Source organism: Ambystoma mexicanum, chromosome 4q, assembly GCF_040938575.1.
Source record: "Ambystoma mexicanum isolate Mex_15411 chromosome 4q, UKY_AmexF1_1, whole genome shotgun sequence".
Lineage (NCBI taxonomy): Eukaryota > Metazoa > Chordata > Amphibia > Caudata > Ambystomatidae > Ambystoma > Ambystoma mexicanum.
The window spans coordinates 220,166,482-220,191,955 of NC_090928.1; the positions used below are offsets into that span (position 1 = coordinate 220,166,482).

The window sequence follows — 25,474 nt, forward strand, 5'->3', positions numbered from 1 at the left end:
GACTGGTGTATTCAGCTGTACTAGAGAAAATATCCCTCCCCAGTTTGGTGGTAATTGCATGTATGCCTTGGAACCACAGGCCCAGTAGTGATCCATTGTTAGTGAAGTGCCAAACTTCATACCTGATATCTTCCATGTACATTTTCATCCTCTGTTCGCCCCAATCTTTACTGGACCACCATTCTGAAAACACAGTGAAGCATTCTCGACTGGTATTACTGACAAAGGAGCTGCTTAGTTTCCGGCCCATGTGAGCAGCTTGGCATTTGCTGCCTAAGCTTTGAAGCAGTCATCATTTTCCTTCTGCACCACTTCCACTGGAACCATCAGGAGTGCCTGTGCTGTTCACCCCATCATCTCTTCCATCCATCCTTCTCTTGTACACACTTGTCCATACACCAACAGTAAGGGTCTCTCCCAGCATTCTGGCAGTCTTCCTGTTTCTGTTTTCCCTGTTTTCGGGCACTGCAACTCCTTTTGTGTTACTATCCTAGCTTCCCCTTTGTTTGGGCCATCCATTATATACGGTATCATTTTGTCTGAACTTCAATAGTCATCCATCAGCGCTTGAGTCTTGATGTAGCTGTCCTCACATGGCAACGTCTTCTGTGACATCCATCATAGTGTGGCCCATCTTCCTTGAAATTGCTGCCTTGTAGAGTGTTAAGTGCATAAGGTATTGTGCTCCGGCTGCTGGAATCTCTGTGCCTATGAATGTTCTTGAGGCACTTATGGCATAGGGGATGAGAGAGCACACATAGCAGCTCTCCTTTGTGGTCTCTCTTCCCACCTTGGTCATGTGCTGGTACATCATGTTATTGGCGATGTGGGCAGAATCTGCTAAGTAAGCATTTACATGCTCAAAGTTAGTATTTGTGCTTCGCTTAAGCCTTTTTACTTCTCGGGCAGCAGTGGTGATCAGCTCAAGTATAGCTTTAGTTACAATGGGATTAGGGGTTGTGTTAGCATATGCTTCAGTGTGTGTGTGTATTACAATGCAGCTTTTTGTAAGGCAAGGAGGGTAAAGAGGCAAAGACAGCAGAATGAAAAACATTTTAACGCGATAACTCTTGCTGTGGTGCCCATATCGCTTACCACAACTCATAACCTTCGAAATTACCATTGTTGAGGCGGTCAGTTTCTTCTGCGATAATATTGTGCTAATGCTGATATAAGAGTGTCTCAAAAAAAATTGAGTTTTAGGATTACTAAGCAGGGCAATAATAGGCACGCTACTTCTTGTCAAAATTGGATAACTATTTGTGATGTAAATAAGAAAACAGTTCCTAAAGTTATTTTTATTTTATCGTGCAAGTATTCAATTACTCACTGACACTCAGTTCACATAAACTTGTTGATTACCTAGTGTAAGAAAAGGCAGTGTGGCTAATCTAGCTTTCTGTAAACTCCGGTCTAGCTCTGGTCTTGGAATGTGTCTGAATCTGTCGTTGTTCATTTTCTTCTTCTCCTTCTTACGATACACCGTCTATGTGTTGGACCAGGGGGTCTCACCTCGGCAGGGCTTGACATCTCCCAAATAATTCCAAGCTTTCTTCCCTACCAATTTAACAGCCTTATCGGTTGCTTGCTCTACTGTGAACGGTCTCTCGAAATGTGACTTGTGCCATGGTCTATTAAAGTTCCTCAACAAAATCTGATCCCTGGGATAAAGAAGAGAGGCTTTCAGCAGTTTGTGAGGTTCTATTGGTGTGTCATCTTCATCATCCTTCTTCAAACCTCCCCTGCTGTGCCTTCAGCTGTTGAGAGATGAAAGAAGCACTAGCCATCATCAAAGCGAGATATTCATACATTTCATTACTGAGAACAGTAGCAGCATTATGGGTGGCTGTACCGCTTTAGTGGGAGGAGCAAGTGGGAAGCGCATGCATCATCCTGTCTCTACCTCATGAGGATTTAAATGGTGGTCAGATGCAGGCTGGTTGTGCAATGCAAACAACACTATGGGTAGGCAATGAAGCCATTCCGTTTTCAGTGTAATTTTTACTTTTGCAATTTTCTCTTTGAGCATGCTATTGACGTATTCACAAATCCCATTCACTTGCGGGTGATAGGTGCAGGAAAATGTATGCTTAATATCCAGTAGGTCTGTTAAATGCTCAAACACTTCATTTATGAAGTGAGGTCCATTGTCAGATCGCAGGATTTAGGACACCCACCACTGTGGAAACACCTCTCTGATGAGGAATTTCGGCGCACAGAGGGCCTCGGGGTGTGAGCATGGACCAGCTTTGATCCACCGAGAAAATGGGCACATCACTACAAACATGTGCCTGTAGCCATTGTAATTCTGAATCGTATCCATGGACTCTATATGGAGGTGTTGGAAGGTCCCATTAGGGTGTGGTATTTCTCCTCTAACTACATGCAATGTGTGACCCTCATTGAATGTCTGACATATGATGCAGGCATTCATAAAGGCAGCAATATGTGCTGCCAATTTGGGACAATACCAATCTTCTGCTATATGTGCTGCAAGAACATCTTTACTAATGTGTGTGGGCTAGTGGAGCTGCGTGAAAGCTACCTGCAATAATGTAAGGGGAATAGCTGCCTTTCCAGTGCTCTCTTGTTGCCACATCACATATGTGGGAGATATCAAACACCCCCTTCTTATCCATTATTCATTCTCTTCTTTTGGTGCTCGTCCCTGTAGTGCTATTATTTGGGTAATGGGCAATGAACTACACCCTCCTCGCAATAGAATGCTGAGCGCTTGCGTGCGCCTGTTGGGTGGAGTGTCAAACTCATTTATTTCTAGAAAATAGGCTGCTTGCTTTGTTTTTGCTTCTGCTGCTTCATTACCACGGGAAACCACATCCTGCCCACTCGTGTTGGATTTTGCATTTCACTACCCCAGTGGCTGAGGGGAGCTGTAGTGCATCTATAAATCTGTCCAATAGGGGTGCATGTTGCACTGGTGTGTATTCAGCACGTCGAAAGCCCGCCTCTTCCAACGTGACAGTCCTGCATGTAGTGTTGACATCACATATGCAGAGACGAAGTACACTGTGGTCTCCTCACTCTCATGTGCCTGAAGCTCTATTATGAGTGGACCAATTCTGCTGCTTGCACTGAGAAATGCAAGGGTAATCTTGCCAATACTTCAAATGTCCCGCTCTGTCTTTATTTTAAGACTGCCCTCCTAGTATGTTGTTCCCATGTAGTCTGGTCAATTATTGAGGACCCGTCAATAAAGAGTACTTCCCACCCCACGGACATTTTCCCTAGCTCTTGAAATGTCTTCATAATATTCTGTGTATTTGGTACAGTGGTGTACATAGTCTCCCTCTTCTACTGATTCTGCTATGACTGTCGCTGGGTTTACAACTTTGCACCTCACTACTTTCACTGTTGGATTTGAGATAATCACTTTGTATCCGGATGCTCTCTGGGTGGTCAGTGTGCTGTTGGGCTTCTCAAGATGGCAAAAAGGGCATGCTCCACGTGAAGAGTGGTACAACAGCCCATTGTGATACTTGCTGATCTCTCTATCGCAAAGGCAGCAGAAGCATATGCTTGTTTTCAAGGATAATGGCCTCCCTTCACTGGATCCAAATGCCCACTTTAGTAAGCTATCACTTTGTGCCATAAGGTAATTATTTTGTGTGTGAGAACAAATAAAAGTATGCACCGTAATCAGGAATTCCCAAAACTGAGGCTGTGCATATTGTCCCTTAATAGTTCATCTAATGCTTCTGTCATCTCACCTGTCTATGCTAGCTTGCTGTCCCCCCTTAGCCTCCTAGAGCCTGTTTAAAAGAGGTCTAGTGTATGTACTGTAGTCGAACACCGAGGCCTGCAATAATTTCAAAGGCCTAAAAATTGATGCATCTCCCTCACCGTCTTTGGAGGCGGCTTTCTCATAATCACCCCTTTGCTCTTTGGAAGTCAACTTTCTACCCTCCTGGTGTATTAATTGCCCAATGTATAAAACCACCATCTGGCAGTACTGTAATTTTGCCCTGTCAACCTTGTAACCCTTTTCTGCCAAAACTGTCAACAGCTTTTCGGCACTGCTCCTCTGATTATTAAGATGTCATCCACATACTGGATCACTGTGCTGTCAAAATGTACATTTCCCAGGTCCATTTGAAGGACTCTATTGAATATAGAAGTGGTTTCACAGTACCCATGTGTCAGCCTCGTGTGTTTCCACTTTTTATTTCTATATAGAAATTAAGTCAAATCCTGTGATTCTTCGTGAAGCGGGATAGAGAAGAAAGCATTCTTCAAGTCTATCACCATGAAATGAGTGGCTTCTGACAGATCGCTGCATAATATTGTTGCTGGTTTGGAAACAAAAGGAAACTCTTCTTTGACAATATAGTTCAAAGGGTGCAAATCCTGAATAAAACAGCACAATCCTCCATGTCGCCCTCTTCACCAGGTACACAACCGCGTTACATTGAGATGCAGATGGCACTGAAATTCCCTGCTGCACTAGCATGGAAATTGTCTCAAAAATGTCTTTGTCTGCTTTTAGATAGAGGGTATTGCTTTGCCCTCGGCAAGATCGTCCCTGGCTTGAGCTTAATTGTAACTGCTCCTACTCTTTTTCAACAGGCCAACGTTATATGGGCTGTTGGTCCACAATATGCTTGGTACTTGTGCTAGGTCTTCCTCAAGAAATGACTGTGGCACCTTTTTCATCAGGCTCATCCTTTGTGGGACTTCCCTGTAGTGGATTCTTATCCAGCACGCAATGCTCATAAAAAACGGTTTTGGGGTGTTTGATCGTTGGAGAATTGATTGCGGCAAACAGCCCTCATGCGATAAATTCTCAGATGATCAAACAAGCTCACACCAACCTGCCCCCAACCCCCACCCACCGTCCCCCTTCCCTACTTACCTCTATGCTCGCCACCTGGTCCACTTCAGCCCTGTGGCATCAGATCCATCCCTCTGACACGGGTCGGATACGACGCAGAGGGGTCCGTTTTCCCTCTTTTTTCTTTTCTTTTTTCTTTTCTTTTTTTTGGTCCCCCGCCTCCAATATTGAGGAAGCGGGGGACATCCCCGCAAGCCCCCAAGGCTAATACATACCGAACATAGGGAGCGGAGGACACCCTGCAACCACCGCTCCACATGTTTGGTATATATTAGCCTAATTGTTTGTTTTTATTTGATCGAATGTTACTGATCAAATTCTGTCAAATGTAACATTCGGCCAAATAAAAATGAACAAATATGCTAATACCTAAAAAAATCACTGTCTCAAAACCTAAATAGTTGTCCCAAAACAGTTCTTTGTCTGTCAAGTCAGTCAGTCTGTGTCCTTCACCTACTGCTATTACTGCTCTCTAAACTCTTCCTGTATCATCAGTCCTGTGTATGACTACTCTCTCATCCCTTACTCTAACTGTTTCCAATTCCAGTGGAAACACCTATCCTTCTTCCTCGTCTAAGGGAATTTCTGGTATGAACAAAACCTTGTTTGGCAAGCGAAGTAGCTTGTCCTGTATACCTGGAAACCATGCTAGAAGCACTTCCACCCAATACTGAAATAGATCTAGGGGCAGCCCCCTCTGTACAGTCTGGCCACAGAATGCGTGTCACTTGTTCCTCCTAATATCTAGGAACACTTCATTATGCTGTGTGCAATTTATAAGCATATAACTGGATATGTACACACATGGACAAAGGCAGCAGATCCTCACGGATATGGAAATTCTGCCTTGAATTTTGCAGTGAATAATGTAACTTTAGTCATTTTTATATATTTTGGAATTCCTAGCATTTAAAGAAATAGAAGAAACAGCCAAACACATGGGGGCCCATTTGAAAAGAAGTTACAAGCAATTCTGATTTAGAGACAGATTTTACGATTCACAAAGAAACTACAATGAAAAACTTTGACTTACTCCTGGCTTCCTCCGAGTGAGTCAAGTGTAAGTCAGAGTTACTCGTTGTAATTTCTTTATGAATTGTCTCAATAGTTATGTTTGGACATTGCCTATGTGATTAAAGACAATCTACACACATTTCCAGAATTAAGCAAAACTGTCTTACCAGGCATACATGAGAATAAAAGTGCACTTCCTCATTTGAGACGTTCTAACCAGATCGAGGAATGCTGGATTGGTGACCTCTTCGTCCGGAAGTGTGATCTGGATATAATTAAGGAGAACAGAGTGGAAATTGTTAGATTCATGTTTTCCCGCTTCAAATAAGCCAATCTAGAAATCTTGAACATTGTTTGGCTAAGAATTGTGTTAAGTTAGGCTCTTCCGTGATGACACAGGAAGACCAGGCAAGGGTAGGTTGCTTCTTTACTGGGATACAAGTTTCCAGGATCACAGATGTCAGGTAAGTACAATAGGATTCACAAGCATAGAAGGATATGGAAGACATCCACCGGCACCCACTCAATCCAGCAGCCCACTTCCAACTGTCTCCCGAGGAACACTCACACACAAACGGTCTCTTAACATTCCACAGGCAGGCATTCTACAGGCATTCCACAGCACCCAGGCTCACAACACAGGGGCAGGGGAGAAAGCAAGACATAACAAGTTGCTAAGGACACTTCAAAGAGTTAAATGCTCTGAAGAGGACATCAGTTTCACATACCCCTGTCCCAACCCCTATTCAACCTACATTACTTCTTTCTGAGCAACTATGATATGCAAACTCTCCATGCAGTGTATAGTTTTGGGGTGATAAACAGGTGCTTACATTGTAGTGTGCTGACCAAAGGAACAAAACTAATGATATGATATGATATATGATATGATGATATTATGATATGATATGGCATTTGTAAACCGCCTATACACAAGTGTTTCAAGGCGCGACAAGGCAGGGAGGGGGGAACAAGGGGAAGACAGACAACGATCCTACTAGGCCAGGTGTCATTCAGATCGCGCAAGTGCATGGGTAGGTGGGAAGGGAAAAAGTGCAAGGGGAAGGGGAGGGGGGGAGTGCTGAACAGGGTAAGTAGAATAAAAATAAATAAATAAATAAATAGGGCCAGCTGGTGGCAAGTGCAAGGTAAGTGCAGACAAGTGCTGGGAGGCGGGAGCTGTAGGGATGCAGAGACAGTCCCGCAGTGCAGGGGTTGCCAGGGAGGCAGTGCAAGTGGAGAGTGGCTGGGCCAAGGACCGAGGTCGGTGAGAGTGGCCCAGGTGCAGGTTCAGTGCAGTTTCAGTGAAGAATTTAGCAGGGGAGAGGGAGAGCGAAAGCAGAAGCAAAGAGGAAGGTTTTGAGATGCTTCCAGAACCGAAGATGGTTCTCCTCAAGTTTCAGGGAGGCAGGAAGGCTGTTCCAGAGGGAGGCCCCTGCCGCAGAGAGAGATCTACCCCCAGCTCGTTGCTTCGAGAAACGGCTGACCCTAAGGGAGTTGGAGACAGATGAGCGAAGGGCTCGGGAAGGAAGATATTTAGGAAGAGAGAGTTGAAGGTGGCTGTGCTTTGTGGATGTGCACCTGTCACAGTTTCGGTACTAACTACATAGCTTACATTGATCTGCAGTGAACAGGAATGGCCAGAGCTGTACGATGGCAACAGCTGACATCGAAAATCCCTGCTTAGCACACACATATAAATCACTGAGGCAGAACAAATGGCATTTCAACATGAAGTAACACAAACAGATAGTCCTATGTTCATCCCATATACAAAGTATATGTGCCTGCAACATCTATATACATTCATGTTCATAATGTACTTATTCCAAACTAATTGTGACATAATAATAATGAGAAAAGTACTTTGTAACATCTGCAATAATGTATTACGGGCTTTTTGTGATGTCATAGGGCCTTGTGCTAGACTCAACATTAAAAGAGTAAGGCAGCTCCTCGAACAGATTACCAACTGCCACTAAAATATGTCACTAAATGGATGACTAGCTGTTTAGATTCCTTTCCTCTGAAGTAACATTGGTGGAGCATTCAAAGTGATTTTGTGAAAAAACGTTTATACATTAGTTGTGTGTTTATTTCGTGCACTTCTGTAGTTTAGAACAAGAGAGCACGAATCTGGAACTGACCACTAAAGTTTATTTAAATTACAAAGGGCCTCATTACGAGGCTGGAGGTAAGGGGTTAAAGGCGCCTGTAAGGATGCTGGTGCCGTTAACCCCTTACCGCCGCATTACGAGGTCCCTTAGCGGGTCCTACTAAGGCCGGCTGGTAAAACCAGCCGTCCTTAGCGGAAGCCGCTTAAGGTCCAGGGAGCTAATAACAGGCCCGTTATTAAAACCCTTTAAGTGCCAAGGACGAGGTATCTCGTCTTTGGGATTACCTTCTCAGTGCCAAGGAAGAGATAGCTCGTCCTTGGCACTTAAGGGGTTAATGAAGGAGAAAATGTTAGAAGGCTTTGCATGGTGAAATAACGAAATCACCAAAAAAGGCCTTGGCACTGGGGGACAAAACGCATGGCAGTTAAAAGCTCCCTCCCCATTATGAGCTCCCTCCCCATTCCCATTGAGCCCTATGGGGGCTCGAATGGGAATGGGGATGGGTATTTTGAATGGGGACTTATGGGTCCTCTAAGGTTGGAATGACCCGGTAATTCCTCATTCAAGGAACCCGGACACGACTTTGGAGGCAGCCATGGCGCTAATAGCACCATGGCTACCTCCAAACTCGTAATGACCCCCAAAGTCCTTTTTAAGTTAAACATTTATGATAGCGGCCACCACAGAAACATACCGAAATGTTCCCCTCATTTGTGCGCCCCCGCAGTCAGTGCGATTTTGGGGGTGCACAAAATGAAGGCGACATTTACTGCACCCAGACAGAGCTGGGGTTTCGGGGGTGTCCCCTCGCTCTACTTGGACGAAGTAACTTGAGTCGGGGATTGCGGGGGTGCACCCCGCTTACCATTACGGTAAGTGTGGGACAAGAAAAAAATAGAAAAGCACCCTGCAGCATCAGCTGTAACCCACATTAATGGGAGGAACTGACGCCGCAGGGATAGCAGGGTGTAGGTGGCACACACAGAAGTGTGCTGCCGTAAAGGTGAATGGGGTGGGGGGGTCGGTAAGGGAAATGCAGGCTGGGGGATGCAGGCACCGTGATCTATCTGATCACTGCACTGCACCGTAATTGGCGTCGACATTTTTGTCGACGCAGTGATCACATAGATTTGCCACCACAGGACTGTCTCACTCTTGCCAAATGTTGAAAATACAAGAGGGTAAAAAGGTCATCATGATTATGCATATAACTGCATTGTTCATCGCAGACAGGATTTGTTATACTTTTTGTCTACTAAGACCCTCATTAAAAGCCAGAAATTAATGGTAAAAACGGGCAGTATTTCAAAACCTCCTTTTTACCAGTGCTTTTTCAGGGTATGCCCACCAACTGTACTGATTTACCCATTACGTCACGATTTTCTCTTTGGGAACATACCTGTACCAGTTTTGAACAGTTGCAGCTCTGCTCCTGCCACCCTGACCCTTTACTCAACGTTTAATTTTTTAAAAATTACTGCAGGACAGGCCACAGAGCTGGCGTGCCCCCTGTGTAAAAGTCCTTCAGGGTGATCTGGCGCTACTCAAATCCAATCCTGTGGCCCCTGGTGCCTGATACAGTCCGGGCTCTCAGATAATAAGTTCTACAGGTTAGTAAAAAAAGAAAAGCATTGTTTGTACTGTATGAGTGCGTGCATGAATGTTGTGTCTGTGTGTTTGTGTGTGAGAGTTTCCAGTGAGTCTGTTCATGGTGCATACAGTACTTGTATGGTGTATGTTAGTGGATTGTGTGTCTGACTGAGTGTGTGGTTAAAGGCCTGGCTACGTGTGTGTGCAGCATGAAGGAAATGAATGGATTGCATGCATGTGTTTGTGGGGTGGAGTGGGTACCTTTGATTGTGCATCAGTATTTGTGTGGGAGAGAACGTTTGGGCCTCTTGCGTTTATCCTGCCAACCACTGATGTCATATACCTGACAAGAGCATCAATGCTCTTTAAAGTCCTATCAAATCTTGATCTGCCTAAGCATGCATGGCAACAGTATTTTAATAGTGAAACGTACCATCACTTCCCAATCAGTAAACTTCACTGACATCTCTGGGCACAGACACACTAGTCATATTTTAGATATTGACCACCCCCTGTAATTAAACTGTGCCAAATGGATGCTGACAATCTAACTAGGAGGCAGGTCCATCTCTTCACTCTTGCTACTGACCTTTGCCCCATTTGGAGAGCAGCCAGTAGCAAACGAGGATGACTTTCATGAAGTGATTTACAATGGCCATTACTGGCATTGATAGGTAGTTGCTGCAGCCTCATGCAGGGATATACAATCATACCTCTCTAAGTGATGATCCGGTACTCATATCTTGAAATAATGGTTATATTCCAAATGTATTAAAAAAATATGTAATTTATTAATACTCATACATATTTAAAAATGTATACATTTTCTAAAGACCCTAGACTCACACATAAGTTTATTATGTCGAATACATATAAATCACTATTCTTTCATAAAACCTACAACATTAAATCAGTACATAGACACAAAATGACAATACATTACAACATTAAAAAATAAACGTGTCATGAAACCACATATTCCTGACATGTGACATGTTTCAGTTCTACAGGCCCTTGAATGGCTGAACCTTCTTCAGGGGAAACAATTATTATTCTTAAGAAATTCGCTCAACACCGTGCGGTAGGGGTCCCAAATAACATCCACCAACGAATGTCATAAAACCTGTAACAGAAAGAGAGGACAATCTTAAGATTCTAGAGAAACCAACTCAGTACTCTAATTACAACCTTCACCAACTGAAAAGGAAAGTACCAAGACAGTGTGAAAGAACCACCAACCGTCACCATGACAGAAAAAGCCAAAGGTCTAATAATGCACCCTTGAACAGAAAGTGAATTTCCAAAAGTGAAGTGCCTTCCATTGCTACTTCATCCAGTGCGACCCATTAAATTATAAGTTTTCCTCGCCCCTTGAATCAGGCTATTATTTATCTATTTGGTGCATATGTCACCATGGGAATCTTGGTTCTTTCACACTGCCTTGGTAGTTTCCTTTTCAGTTGGTGAAGGTAGTAATTAGAGTACTGAGTTGGTTTCTCTAGAATCTTAAGATTGTTCCTCTCTTTCTGTTAGAGGTTTTATGACATCCGTTGGTGGATGTCTTTTGGGACCCCTACTGCACGGCGTTGAAGGAATTTTTAAAGAATAAAATTGTATTCCCCCTCAAGTTGGTTCAGCCATTCAAGGGCCTGTAGAACTGAAACATGTCACATGTCGGGAATATGTGGTTTCATGACATGTTTATTTTTTCATGTTATAATGTATTGTCATCTCGTGTCTATGTACTGATTTAATGTTGTTGGTTTTATGAAAGAATAGTGATTTATATGTATTAGACATAATCAATTTATGTGTGAGTCTAGGGTCTTTAGAACATTTATATATTTTTTGATATGTATGAGTATTATTAAATTTTATATATTTTTTTGATAAATATTGTACTATATCCATTATTTCAAGATATGAGCACCGGATCATCACTTAGAGAGGTATATTTGTTCTAAGAGAATACCAGGATTTGTTTAAACATTTTTCACCTATCTCTTTTAGATTTGACCTGAATTCATTACCCCTGATGGTAGAGATAGGAGATTTTTTGAAAATAGGGAAATTTCTTTGAATCTATTGAAAATCACAGAGATATACAATCAACATTACTTGCATAAATGTTAGATAACGTAGCAAATGCAGCAGTATCTCCTGTCAGCAATTTATCCATGCATCCCTCATCTTTGCAGCTGGGCGAACTTGTAATCCTTTGCAGGAAGACACTTGGGCGGTGGTAATTGAGGGAGGTGTGGATTATGTATAACCGAGTGATGCAGCCTGTTATTCAGAATGATGCAATAAATGAGCTGGAAGCGCTAATGAGCGCTATGCACAGAAATAGGTCACAATTCACTTGCAACCCAGCACATCCAGGGCTTTCAGACACTGTGGGCCTGACTCATGGAAAAGTGTGCATTTATCCCGTAAATGGGGCTAGCCGAGAATGACACTGCGCGGCCCGTTGCACAGAAGAAAATGTGTGCGCTATGCGTATTCATGGAAATATCCACGCAGAACTACCCAATGCGCAGGCTGCGAGAGGAGCACCCATGACAGGCCCACACCCAGAGCCATACCAGCCATGTAAAGGTACCTTTGCACACTCCTTCAACGCAAAATCAATGCACCCCCACAACCAAGCAAGCATCCAGCGGGGGTGCATCGGGTCCCCCCTTACCACGTTCAGGACGCGCCCCATCAACATGCAGAACACTTAACATAAAAGTTGACATTTTCCAGTAAATATGCATGTGAACCCTCGCAAAAGGCTCCTGCACCTAGATATGAAACTTATGTGCACCACTAAGTTCAATCAGAACCCTGATTGTGTGCAAGCATCCCTATATCAGACATGCGATCTTACCTTCACATGACGAATCCCACAAGCAAGTGCCGGTACGCCTGCCTTCGGGTGATTGATAGAATGAGGGCTTTGTGTGGCCTGTCCCTTGGTGAGAGGTTGCGTGGTTGGATCCATGAATACATATCATTCCACACAAATTGGGGCGTGCAAGGGTGTTCTTGCCCATTTTCAGAGTTCGCAGAGACATGCCGGGCCAGTGTGAAATCCACATAAGTCCTGGGAGGGTGCCACGTAGTCCATTCCTTGAATCGACAAACAGTGATTTGCACACAGAATGGCACGCAAATCCCTGATTTTCCATGCAAATGATTCCATGAATCAGAGCCTTTGCCTACTAGCAACCATTTACTCCATGAGGCAATTCTCAAGAATGTTGGCATTGTTAATAGCACTTACGAAACTGGTGCATGTATCGATACTGTAGCCAGTCAAGATGCTGGTGCCCCTAATACTGCTTCTAGTGATGTTCAAGAAGAGGGTGGACACAACGATGGGGAGGTATATAATGCTGGTGTTATTAACATTGTTGCTGTTGCTATTCGGGAGGAGGTTGTGGATACTGATGGGGTGACGTACAATGCCAATGTTTCTAATACTGTTTTAGATAATATTCACGAGGGTGCTGGGTACAATGCTAGTGTTTCTAATACTGTTTTGGATGATGTTCAAAAGGGGGCTGGGTACAACGATGGGGTAACATACAATGCCATTGTTTCTAATACTGATTTAGATGATGTTCAAGAGGGGGCTGGGTATAACAATGGGGAGACTTACAAGGCTGGTGTTATTAATATTACAAATGACCAATCGGTAAGTATTCAACCACAGGTCCATGTTCCCCCTGAGTTTCCAACAACAATGCACAGTAACAGCGATACAGCTGTTGAAACACCTCTTAATACCCCCATCTTAATTCTGGATAGTCATAGTGATGCAGACACTCAAAATGGAGTGTTGACATCATTAACACTTCAAATGACCTTGGCGCTATTGTTATTATCGTAAACAATGCTGAGCGTGCATGCAGATATACATGTGTTATTCAAAAGAACAAAAAGAGAAAAGAACTGAGGAGATTGGGAAAAAGTCATAAAAATCAGACATGGAAGCCCACTTAAAAACAAAAAAAATGATAAGAAATTGCTTAGCATTGTCAAAAGTTTAAAGCCCACAGCAAAAAGGTAGATCATACAATCTATGGCTCAAAGCGCTTTTGAAAATGTGGAAGGGGTGGTTTTGATGCTAATAAAGCATTTGAAGGGTGATACTAACGCCTTAGCGGTGGAGGCTTATGAATTAGCCATAGGGTTGCAGTATAAGATTACAGTAGCCGATGGGGCAATTGTTCAACATAACACATCAGTTACAGAGGGGTCTTGTAAAGAGGTTTATGAAGCACTCACAGAGGTGCAGCCAGTTACAGCGCTAGACATGGTTTCAGCTGTTGAACACAGCGCACTAGCCATCAAGGTTTTTTCAGCCGGCTGTCTAGCCGATATTTCACAAACATTTGCAGGGCCTAGTACATCCAGATCTCTGTCAACACCCGATCTTGAAATACCCCGAGACCAGCCATATCAGGCACACACAAAAGGTTATGGGCCTCATTACACGGTAGGCGGTAAGGGTTTACCGGTACCGGTATTTTACCGGTACCGGTAAACCCTTACCGCCTTACTACGAGGTCCCTTTGCGGGTTGGAGAATTTAACGCCTGCTTTTTCCAGGTGTTAAAAACCAACCCGCAAAGGGACCAGGGAGCTAATTACGGTACCGCAATTTGCGGTGCCGTAATTAGCACCTTCCCCATTCCCATTATGCCCTATGGGGCAGAAATGGGAATGGGGAAGGGCAATGGGGGGAAGGGGGAGTTACCGCCCCACCAACCTTGGAATAGGGCGGTAATTCCCCTTTCCACCAAGGCGGTGCTGGTATTTCACCGGCATGGACCAAGGTGCTGATAGCACGCCGTCCGTGTAATGAGGCCCTATGACTATCAACTAATGACTCAGTGCAAACCACCCCTATTAGAGAAAAAGAACACTCAAGAACGAGCCCACACAGCCCGCTGTTCTGGGAGACAGAGAAAAATCCAAAACAACGCAGCTGGCAAACCCATTGTGACAGACAGTGTAATTTTTCAAAGCAGAGGTGGATATTCGTTTCGACAGAGCTCTAAAAACAGGAGACAAAACTTAAAATGGGCCAGATCTCGAGCTCAGAGACGTTGCCCATTTAAAATCTTTAAAAAGGCCTCATTGGTTATATCTAAATGCGATCGGCCTAGCACGCCGAAGGCACCAACTTCACAGACACCGGATCCACTGGTTTATTTGGAAAGGATGCAAACTCATCAAAGAAGTTATAAAACATTCTCAGCTATGCAGCATTATGAGGAATTTAGATTTGTGAACTTGAACCACTTGCACTCCCTGCGGCATGGGCTAACAGTCATAACGGATGCTGTGGAAACACTGGTACATCAGATTTTGGAAACTGTTGGGCCCAATGATTTTGTTCAAATATCAATGGAGGCTGACAGTTTAAACAGACCATTGTTTACAAGGCAATCACCTTGTGATACTTTCTGCATTTTTAAGTTTTTGGACAATTCACAGAGGCATCTGCAGAGTAAGAATGAGGTTTTAAGTTTTGTGCCACTTAAAACTGTGGCCCTAGTTGTCAGGCCAGGCTCTGGTGATGCTTATAAACCTTTAACCAAAATTCTGAATAGCCAAATCATAAAATCCAAAGGCAGATTGTTGTTAAATTTGATCACAGGCCCTTAAATCTCTGCCTGGCATCTAGTCTCATAGGTTTAATAAAACCGCGCAGCATAGCAGATGTCGATATACATGCAAAAGCTGTGCAAATACACGCAGAGATGGTGCTCCAGACGGACACACCAGTAGGATCTGGCCAGCTGAATCTCTTTGAGAATTATTTTGCTAGACCCATCAAGATACTCTATTTTAGCAATGGGGTGTGGCAGTATTTTCCGCTAACGACTAAAACAGCCAGAAACACTTTGTATGTTTAATACCACAACAACCATTTCTATGGTATAATCAATGTAAAAGGTTTTCTCAGGGCTAGACATCTCTGTCAGCACTGCCATCACATTTCCAAAAACAAACAGAGACACAGTTTTCAATACCACTGAGTGTCAAACGCTTAAGGAAAAAACCTGAGAAATGTCCTAAGTGTCATGTGTTCGCAAGGTCTCAGAGCTGTCTAAACACACACATTCAAAAAGCAGCACTGAGGGCGGTCATGTGCGAACTGCGCGTTGACTGACTCACCTGCAAAAATGTCTACCAAAGAGTCACAGCTGTACCGGAATAATCTGTAGGGTGTGCAACGTTTACATTGTTCACACAGCTGAAAACATGTGATGCATGACGGCTGGTAGACCTCAAAATAAAACGGTTAACGGCATAGTATATGACATGGAGGCCCGTCAAGAGAATGTAACATAGCAACCAAATTATATCTATGCCAGACATCTAACAGCAGACAGCAGTTGGGAATTTACAAAAGAATCCTGTGTAGCTGCTTTTGTAAGCACTTTGTAACAAGCAAATTCACAGGCTACACCTTTGTAGCACATAATTCCAAATCCTATAATGGGTAAATTGTACAGTGCGAAATGGTTTGGGAAAAAATGAAAGTGAAACCTATCACCCAGGGTGCCAAACTTATGGCGATCTTTGTGGTGGCTCTACAGATACGCTTTATTGACTCCTTGAACTTTTTGCCCATGAAACTCAGCAAGCTTAGCTTCCCTGTTCAAAGAGCTTCTTTACCCATCTGTGCAACACAGCTGCTAACAAAATCTACAGAGAGGCGATTCCAACCCCGGACCAATACGGCATTCAATACATGATGCCTAGTGAGAAAGACCAGTGTATGGCATGGTACAAGGCGAATAAACACGGCGTGTTTGACTTTCACCAAGAGTTAAGGCCCTACTGTCAAGAAGATGTCAGCATTTTAAGACAAACTTGAAATTTGTTCAGGGGTGGGATCATTGAAATGACTTGTCATGAAACACCTATAAAGGGTGGTATACACATGACATACGTCAATCCTTTTCAAAATATCATGCTGGCTAGTTGTTTTATGCAGATCTACAGACAGCTATATCTAAAACCTGAAACAATCGCGCTGCTGCCCCATGATTCATATCACAGATGGCAAAACATTATGCTAAGCCGTCTATTCAGTGGCTCCTATACATCTCACAAGCAGACAACATCTCTATACAGCATGCCCTAAATGGAGTGGGTGAAAAACGCTATGGATAATATTGGTTGGACGGCTGCACGGTGGTTCAAGGAGTTGAAACAGCCTATGAATTCAACGGCTGATTTTATCACGGATGTCCCGATTGTTATCCCACCGGAACGGTACTACTTATGACCAGTTACATAGACGCACTCTGTTAAAACAGACTTTTCTAGCCAGTCAGAGGGTTTGCGTCGTCACTATCTGGGAACACAAGTGGCGCTCGATGGTGCAGAACAATCCTGAAGTGTGCCATTTTCTTAAAAAGATGAATCTGCCAGACCCCCGAGATGCGCTTACTGTGGCCGCACAAATGCTTTAAAGTTACACAGCCGCGTCTCAGAGGGTAAGCAAATACACTATCTAGATTTGACCAGTCTATACCCCTCTATAGATAATGACAAACCCTACCCTGTGGGACATCCCAAGATCATCTGTAACAATTCTGGCGATGTAGACCAATATTTCAGTGTAATCAGATGTGCAGTCTATCCACCCAAGGTCTTTACATACCTGTGTTAGCCTATAGATGCAATGGTAAACTAATGTTTCCGCTTTGTCGCACGTGCGTTGAGACAAAACAGGCCCACTACAAGCAGACGGATGAGGTGCAACACCTGACCGAGACTTGGTGTGCAATCGAGCTACAGGCAGCTCTGAAACAGGGTTATTGCCTGGGTCGCCTACATGAAATATGGCATTTTAAAACAATAACACTCACACTCTTCTGTGATTATGTTTACATGTTCCTACAACATAAACAGGAAGCATCTGGCTTTCCTGTCGACTGTGAGGACGATGCCGCTAAACAGGCTTATATCGATGATTATTATAATCACCAGGGCACACGCTTGCGTATGGAACACATTGAGGACAACCCAGGTCGGCGGCTGTTGGCAAAATGATGCCTTAATTTGTTGTGGGGTAAGTTTGCACAAAGAGTTAATTTGTCCAAAACATCCATCATCACAGACCCTGATGTGCTTCATGGCTATCTATTTGAACATTCTTATGACGCAAGCAGCGGTTTGTTCATAGATAATGAAATGGCTTGTCTGTGCTGGCGCTATGCCAAGGAATCTCCAACAACTTCAGACAACACAAACATATTCATAGTGCTGTTTACAACTGTTCACGTCCGCTTAAAACTGTTTGCTGTGATGGATCAATTACAAGAACGAGTTCTACATCACAATACTGATAGCATTATTTTTATCAGCCACCCTGGGAATGTCAACCAGCCCACATGCAATTATCTAGGGGATCTAACATCTGAGCTAGCCCCTGACAAATACATTGTGGAGATTGTATCCAGTGGCCCCAAAACAAATGCATATTGCACATCTCTAGGATCAGTCAGCATGAAAGTAAAAGGTATAACATTAAATGTTAACAACACGCCTACAATACATTTTGAGATTTTAAAAGAGCTGGTATAATCCTACAAAATATGCGTTTAACACCCCACAGTCTAGCATTGTTACACATTTTGTATAGTGCGCAATAAAAAACTGTGGGATATTAGCACTGTCACTCTCCAAAAGGCGCTCAGTGCTGTGTTTGATAAAACAACACTGCTACCAGGCGGGTTGAAGCACCCCTATGGCTATTAACTATTTAAATGTTAATCTTTACCAGCCCCTTCACTATTCCACAGCGCACCTGACATATCTCGACCTCTAAGCATCTACGCCACATATGTGACATGTCCATCTACCGGTTTGTCTGAGCGCTGGGTATTTGAATCTGCATGTATATTTTTGTTATTGCATTGCATTTTTGCATTTTCGATATTAAGGTGTTTATGCATAGCTTTTTTTAAATGATATATAAACACTTTTTTTTACAATTCATAAAAAATGAACGGATTTTTATTCCGTTTTATTATGTATAATTAACACACATCACTTGTTGATGCTGGGCTGTGACGAGGGCAACCATTTTTAAAGAAACCCGTTTTTAATCCCATGGTGTAAATTGAGAACACTTTCCTTGTTTCAAATGTTGGCTTTCTTATTTTCACAGATGATGCTACATGCTCTTAACACCCCCTTGTCATAATATATTGTTGCCAGATTTATGCAGGGCATGTTCACCCCAGCTCAACATAAAAACATAACCACGTTTTATAAAGCACATTTTATATTGGTATTTAAAACATTTTGTTGAGATTTTATTCACATCAAATAGCTCGAGATGTCAAATGTTGCACAACGATCTTCTCAGATACAAATGATGTATCTACAATTACACCATACACAGATTGTCTTTCGCTGCGTCGATAAGCAAACGTACATAATAAAGAAATGGTTGACAAAAATTCATAAAGATCCTTGTCAAACAGCCACTGGCCTTTAACACAGTGAAAACTTTGTTTCAGGTTGGCCCACTCAACTCGCAGTGATGATCCCACTGGCGACCTTAAATCAACAAAACCCCCTTTGTGATGCTTTTCCTAATAGTTGTCCATTAGCTGATGGCTGATATTGAAGCATGTGTTTGCGATGCATAACAGAGTGCTAGATTCCCTTTTGTATAACGCCAGTTGTGCTTCCAGATAACAAAACAGCCTTGGGCATATACTACCCAGATGCTCTTTGAGCAAATCCAATAAATCCAATAATAATCATGGGACACATCCAATAGCGGGTTTCACATTAAATTGATGGCTATGCAGCAGGTGTTCATTTTTTATTTTGTGTAAATAAGCGCGAATACATATCATCTACAGTCTTAATCCTCATAGGTCAGTTTACGGGGCTGGATGCAGATTTCTCTACCATACTGTCTTTGATATACTTTATCTCCCCACCTGCGAACTGTTTTCTCAATAATGCTTCTAAGACACATCGGACACCTCCGTCTAAATTGATTCATTTTCAAAAGGGGGATATTTGCCATTTGTATAGCCTACAATGTTTTTTTTTTTTCCAAACTTGTTTTTATTGTTTTAAACATAACAAGTCATGCAGAAGTTAAGATTATTACATGTTTGCCAGCTTGTTAGAACATATAATTAGGAGAACAATACTTTGCATGCTTTGGTCTTAGCTAGTCTTGCGTTCTCTTCAATAATAAAAAAAAATAATAAAAGTAATAACTACAACAGGGTGGGGGGGGAGGGGCGGAGCAAGAGGCAAGGAGCAGTTTTCACAAGGAGCTGTTTTCACATAAGAACAGATTACTGTCTATTTCGACGAGGAGACAAGTTCAAGGGTTCGAGGTGACACTTTCACTAGATTTCGTCAGGGTACTTTAGCGCCGGATCTTCCAAGTCGGGGGAAATCGATTGATCATTCGTGGCACTTCAGAGGACTGGAGGAACTCAGCTGCCTGTCCGGCTTGGGGTTGTGCTTTCTTTTTCAGTCTTGGGTTTCCATCCAGCGTAAGTTAGGTGGCTGCCTCGCCACCCCAGGGAATTGCTGCCCATAGTCCAGAAAGGGCGCCCATGTGCGTTCAAATTTGGGTTTATTGCCTGACCTGATGGCTGTGACTTTCTCCGCTGCGACGATTTCCCAGCATTTGGACCACCACATCTGTGTGGACGGACCCTTCGGGTTTTTCCAGAGTCTGGCGATGGAAATTTTGGCGGCTGTCAGGAGATGGGAGCATAGGTCCGCCAGATTGCCGGTTAGGGGGAATTGGCCTTCTCCTGTCGTCCCCAGTAGCACAATCCCTGGATCCCAGGGGATGTTGAGTCCGGTGATTGTTTTAATTTGTTCCAGGATGTTTTTCCAAAATAGGGTGGCTTTAGGGCATGACCAGAAGAGGTGGAATAGGGTTCCGCGGTCCGGGCATCCCCTCCAGCATTGCGCTGGGATAGCCGGGTTACATTTGTTAAGGATTGATGGGGTTCTGTACCATCTGTAGCAAACTTTAAACGCACTTTCTTTGTTCGTCACACATTTTGAGCTTTTCAGTGCGCGGGACCAGATATGTTGCCATTCCTCCAGTTCAATTGGTCTCCCGATGTCCTCTTCCCATTTCACCATATATGGCTCTTTTTTTGTGGGATCTGTTCTATCTAGTATTTTGTACAGGGCGGATATTTTCCCCTTAGGGGGGGCTGTCGAGAGGGTGTGTTCCAATGCCGTTAGCTCCCTGCTGCCTAGTTTCCTAACCTGAGGGTGCGATAGCCAGTGGCTCAGCTGGGAATAGCGGAACCTTTCTGTTTCCTGGATCTTGAACTTTGCTTTACACTCTTCGAAGTTCAAAGGGAGGCCGTTCTCGAAGAAATGCAGCCGCTTTCCAGCTGGCGACTGTGTTTCTTGTTGCTGGTAGGGGGCCCAGGTCCCGGGCCCCTTTGGGCTCCCTGGAGTGGGGCAAGGATTCTAGTGGGGTCTGGCACCAATCTTCCTCCAGTTTTAGCCACCGGGGTCAGTTGGTTGGAAGCTTCCAGGCAAAGGCCGGGGCCAGTTGGGCCGCGAGGCAGTACCTTGACACGTCTGGGACCCCTAGGCCGCCCAGGGCGGTACTTGGGAGCATGATGCGTTTTGGGATACGAGATTTCTTTCCTTCCCATACTAGATTCAGCACCTCTCCTTGCAGTTTTTGCAGGGCCTTTTCCCGGATCGACACCGGCAGGGCTTGGGCGTAGTATAGCAGCCGTGGCGTGAGGTTCATTTTTATCGCAGTAGTTCAGCCGAACCAGGAGATTTCCTGTTTTTTCCAGCGGTTGATGTCATTTCTCAGATCTCTGAAGAATGCCGGGAAGTTGGTCTTATACAGCTTCTCAGTTTTATTGGGTATATGCACCCCTAGATAGTTGAAGCTGCTTCCTGCCCAGGGGATTTGGAACTCCTCTTCGAGATGAGCTTTGGTCTTTCTTGGGATGTTTATGCCCAGTGCGACGGATTTGGTGATGTTTATTGTGAATCCCGATGCTACTCGGAATTCTTTGAGCGTTTGCCATAGGGCTCTTATTGACTCTTCTAGCCTACAATGTTTTAGACAGGCATTGTTCTGTCCTTAGACTGACCCTTAGCTGTGTCAGCACCTGTATGAAACGCATCATTTCTACAATGCAATGCGTTTAGGGATCAGCACGCGGCATTTTGTACGTAGCGAATTATCAGTGTAAGCTTTTACCAAACATTTGTGAGTATGCTGTCGGGTGTCATCAATTTTGCGCTCGCAGCACCACCTGTGAAAGTGTTGTTTTAAACACGTTTTCACAATAATGGGCGTAAAATCCTCGATGGCGTGAACATCGACCCAGGTGACAGCCGGTATAACCGTATCATTTTGAAGGCTATCGGTTTCCATTAGCAAAACACAGGTCTTCCACAAGATATTTTCAGAATCCCTGAGTTTTCAAGTTGATTTGAACAGCAGAATATTGATAGTCTCTGCTGCAGCCTGGTTCTCCTCAGCACCATCCACTTTATCGTAGAGCCTGTACACAAAACAAATATGCATAGTTTTAACTACAGCTAGTTCTTATGCCCTATAAAATACACATGCTCACATTAAAATATACTCACCGGATAACAGGCCATCCAATAGCCGGGGCACTTAGCCCCCTGTTTTTTTTTTAATCCTCATAGGTCAGTTTACGGGGCTATATGCAGATTTCTCTACCATTCTGTCTTTGATATACTTTACCTCCCCACCTGCAAACTGTTTTCTCAATAATGCTTCTAACACACATTGGACACCTCAGTCTAAATTGATTCATTTTCAAAAGGGGGATATTTGCCATTTGTATAGCCTACAATGTTTTAGACAGGCATTGTTCTGTCCCTAGACTAACCCTTAGCTGTGTCAGCACCTGTATGAAATGCATCATTTCTACAATGAATGCGTTTAGGGCTCAGCACGTGGCATTTTGTACGTAGCGAATTATTAGTGTAAGCTTTTTCCAAACATTCGTGAGTATGCTGTCAGGAGTCATCAATTTTGCGCCGTGAGCACCACCTGTGAAAGTGTTGTTTTAAACACGTTTTTACAATAATGGGCGTAAAATCCTCGATGGCAGATGGTTGCTCCAAAACCACGTCATTGCCATTCCAGGACGCCATTTCCAGATTAGCAAGTGTTATGGGCACAGGCTCCTTAATGTTTTGAATGCAATTTCCAACAGACGCCCAATTAACCATAACAGTAAGCGCCGGTTCGCTGTCAATAGACATTGTGGACATGTTCTTGCAGAGCTCATTGGTCTCGTAATCCACCAACAAGTCCTGGGCAATCTCCAGGTGATCATTCTCCATAAAACAATGTGGAGTATAACTATCCTCAGATTGCCCTTGGCTTCCTGGGGGTGTTTTCCCATTGTCGTAACTGTAGCTTTTCATAATAGCTGTTTCCTGAATAGCTCCTGCAAAGCTCAAAAAGCGCGGTGTTTTACAAACCGCTGCAAAAGCTATACATCTGGGTTTTAAAGCCCACCCCAACGCCATCACAGCATTGAGCCGGCCCTTTCAATCAAAATGGATATCAAACATTCTTGAAATTCTTAAACTATATCTATTTTTATATAAATGGATTAAAGGTCATATCAAATGTACCCCCACTTTATATAAAAAATAATATAAAGTTTATGTAAACATTATTCAAAATCTTATCATAAAAATATAAAGCATATATAACGTTTGTATAAAATTCTTAAAGTTCTTATCAAATGTACACCGACTTTATATAAAAACAATATGAAACATATATAACGTTTATATGAAATTATTAAGGTTCTTATAAAATGGACTGCAACTTTATATAAAATCTGTTATAAAATGATGACGTCAGCCACTGCGCTTAGAATTATATTAAATCTATATAAAAAGTATTATAAAATCATGGCATCAGCTATATTATTTAAAAACCAAAAACCCACTCCTGTGTCATCAATGCATCACCATGACAAACCCCTACAATTTGCAGTCTCTCTCTTCACAACTCACTTTGCCCTCAACACACACTCGCGCTCCCAGACACATTGTTATATAAACATTATATTCACTTTATATCAAACTGATACAAATGATATTCTTTTGTAATATCAAATTACAAAAACACTTTAGATCAAGAAATATACATTTGATATAAAATAGATATCTTTGATATCAATTTTATATTGAATGTATATTAAGTTTATATCAATCCCATATCAAAAGGAGGGCGGGACTAAGGAAACCAAGGAGGAATTCCCACCTGTTAAAAACTTAACATTGCAAAAAAGGGGGCCTCATATACTACTCCTGCACAGAGCTTGCAGATATCATTTATAGCTGCATTTATAGCTGTTTTCTTGACAGAGCTTGCATGCATTATATGCCTCTGTTACCCTGCCCTGACCTTGCAGAGGTCGTTTACCACTGTATTCTTGCACAAACTTTGCAGAGATCATTTGACTTGGATTATGACAGTAGTATTTACATGACCCTTCCTGGATATATATGTCGCCAGCTACATTACCTACCAATGCTGCACTTCTCCTGGTGCCTCATCATAGGAGATTAGTGCCCATCTGAAGTCCCCTGTGCTGGTGCCCAATGCAAGATCATATCTTATGTAAGGGGTTATGAACACCAGACTGTCTCCTGCCATGTTCCACTTTTATCACCCAATGGTTTGTCTGTATTATGCCCAATTGTGATAGATGATCATCGCAGTCCTTCTGGCTACCTCACAAACTTAAGAGAGCAATAATGAGGCAATATTACATGAGACGACAGGCCGACCCTGTCAATAATGTCTCTCTGCCCAAGTTAAAGGCCTGAGTGAAGCAAGGATCCCTTAACGAGGGCAGCAGTGCCATTACTGACAGAGTCAGCCCTCCGCCGAGTAAAATGTCGCGATTAGCACTCGATTCTGTGGAATCCTCACCACTAGACATCATATGCTTGGAGGATTACATTTCCCTTTGGAAAATGGTCAAGGTGCATCTCTTCTTGGATTAGACTTTACTACTTGCACGTGATGCCACATTTTGCTGATTAGCATGTCAGCGTCAAGAACCGGCATTTGCAATATGTGCGCTCCATAAGAGGAGCTTAAGCTAATACCTTTTAGCCTCATATTTTGAAATTATGCTAAGCCGTATTCTCACATTTACTTAGGGCACCTGCCTAACAAAAATCCAGTCAAATCTGGATTCATCATTTACTGACCAGGAAGCTCAGTGCCTCCACCATGTATACAAGTATCCATGCATTGCACAAGTTCTGATGTAATCTGATATTTCTTAACGCAAGCCCCCATATTAGTTGATGTTCTGTCAAATACTTCATTATCCATATTATCAAGGTCCCCATTGTTCTAGATGGGGTGCCTTGGTCACGCCCTTTTTTTCGTGCCGCCTCTGCTTCCCCTTCAATTTGTAGGTAAATTAATTGAGTAACACATCTCGAAGGGGACAAGTCCACACTCTCTTTTGGGGTTGTGCTATGCTCTTCACTTCCCTCCTATGGATACCAACTACCACTCAACAACACCTCCTACTCATGTGCTCTCCTGTCCATGACATGTAACAATGACATTCAAGCAGCCTGGCCCTCCTCTAGTACTGTGCCCTCTTTAACCACTCATTTTCAAGTAACAGATCAAAGTGGGACAGACTTCCATTGTATCCAAAAGCTTAATTAAGAAATTAAAGGACTTTAAGATAATAAGAAGCGCACCAGATTGTGCACACTTGTAAGTGCTGTAATAACAGGTGGAACTAGAAACCAAATTAATGCTACTCTATTGACTTTGGGATGATAAGGGGCTGAGAGAAACTGCATGGATTCAAACCTGGCTGCCTGAG

General features: G+C 43.2%; 1 protein-coding gene across 1 annotated transcript in view; it reads right to left on the reverse strand.

Moving 5' to 3' along the window:
* Positions 1-25,474, reverse strand: part of SLC22A3 (solute carrier family 22 member 3) — a 913,774-nt gene that overhangs the window by 187,019 nt on the left and 701,281 nt on the right. Inside the window, exon 6 of the mRNA XM_069607751.1 lies at positions 6,031-6,128. Coding sequence (XP_069463852.1) covers positions 6,031-6,128 — 98 coding nt within the window. The remainder of the gene's footprint in view (positions 1-6,030; positions 6,129-25,474) is intronic.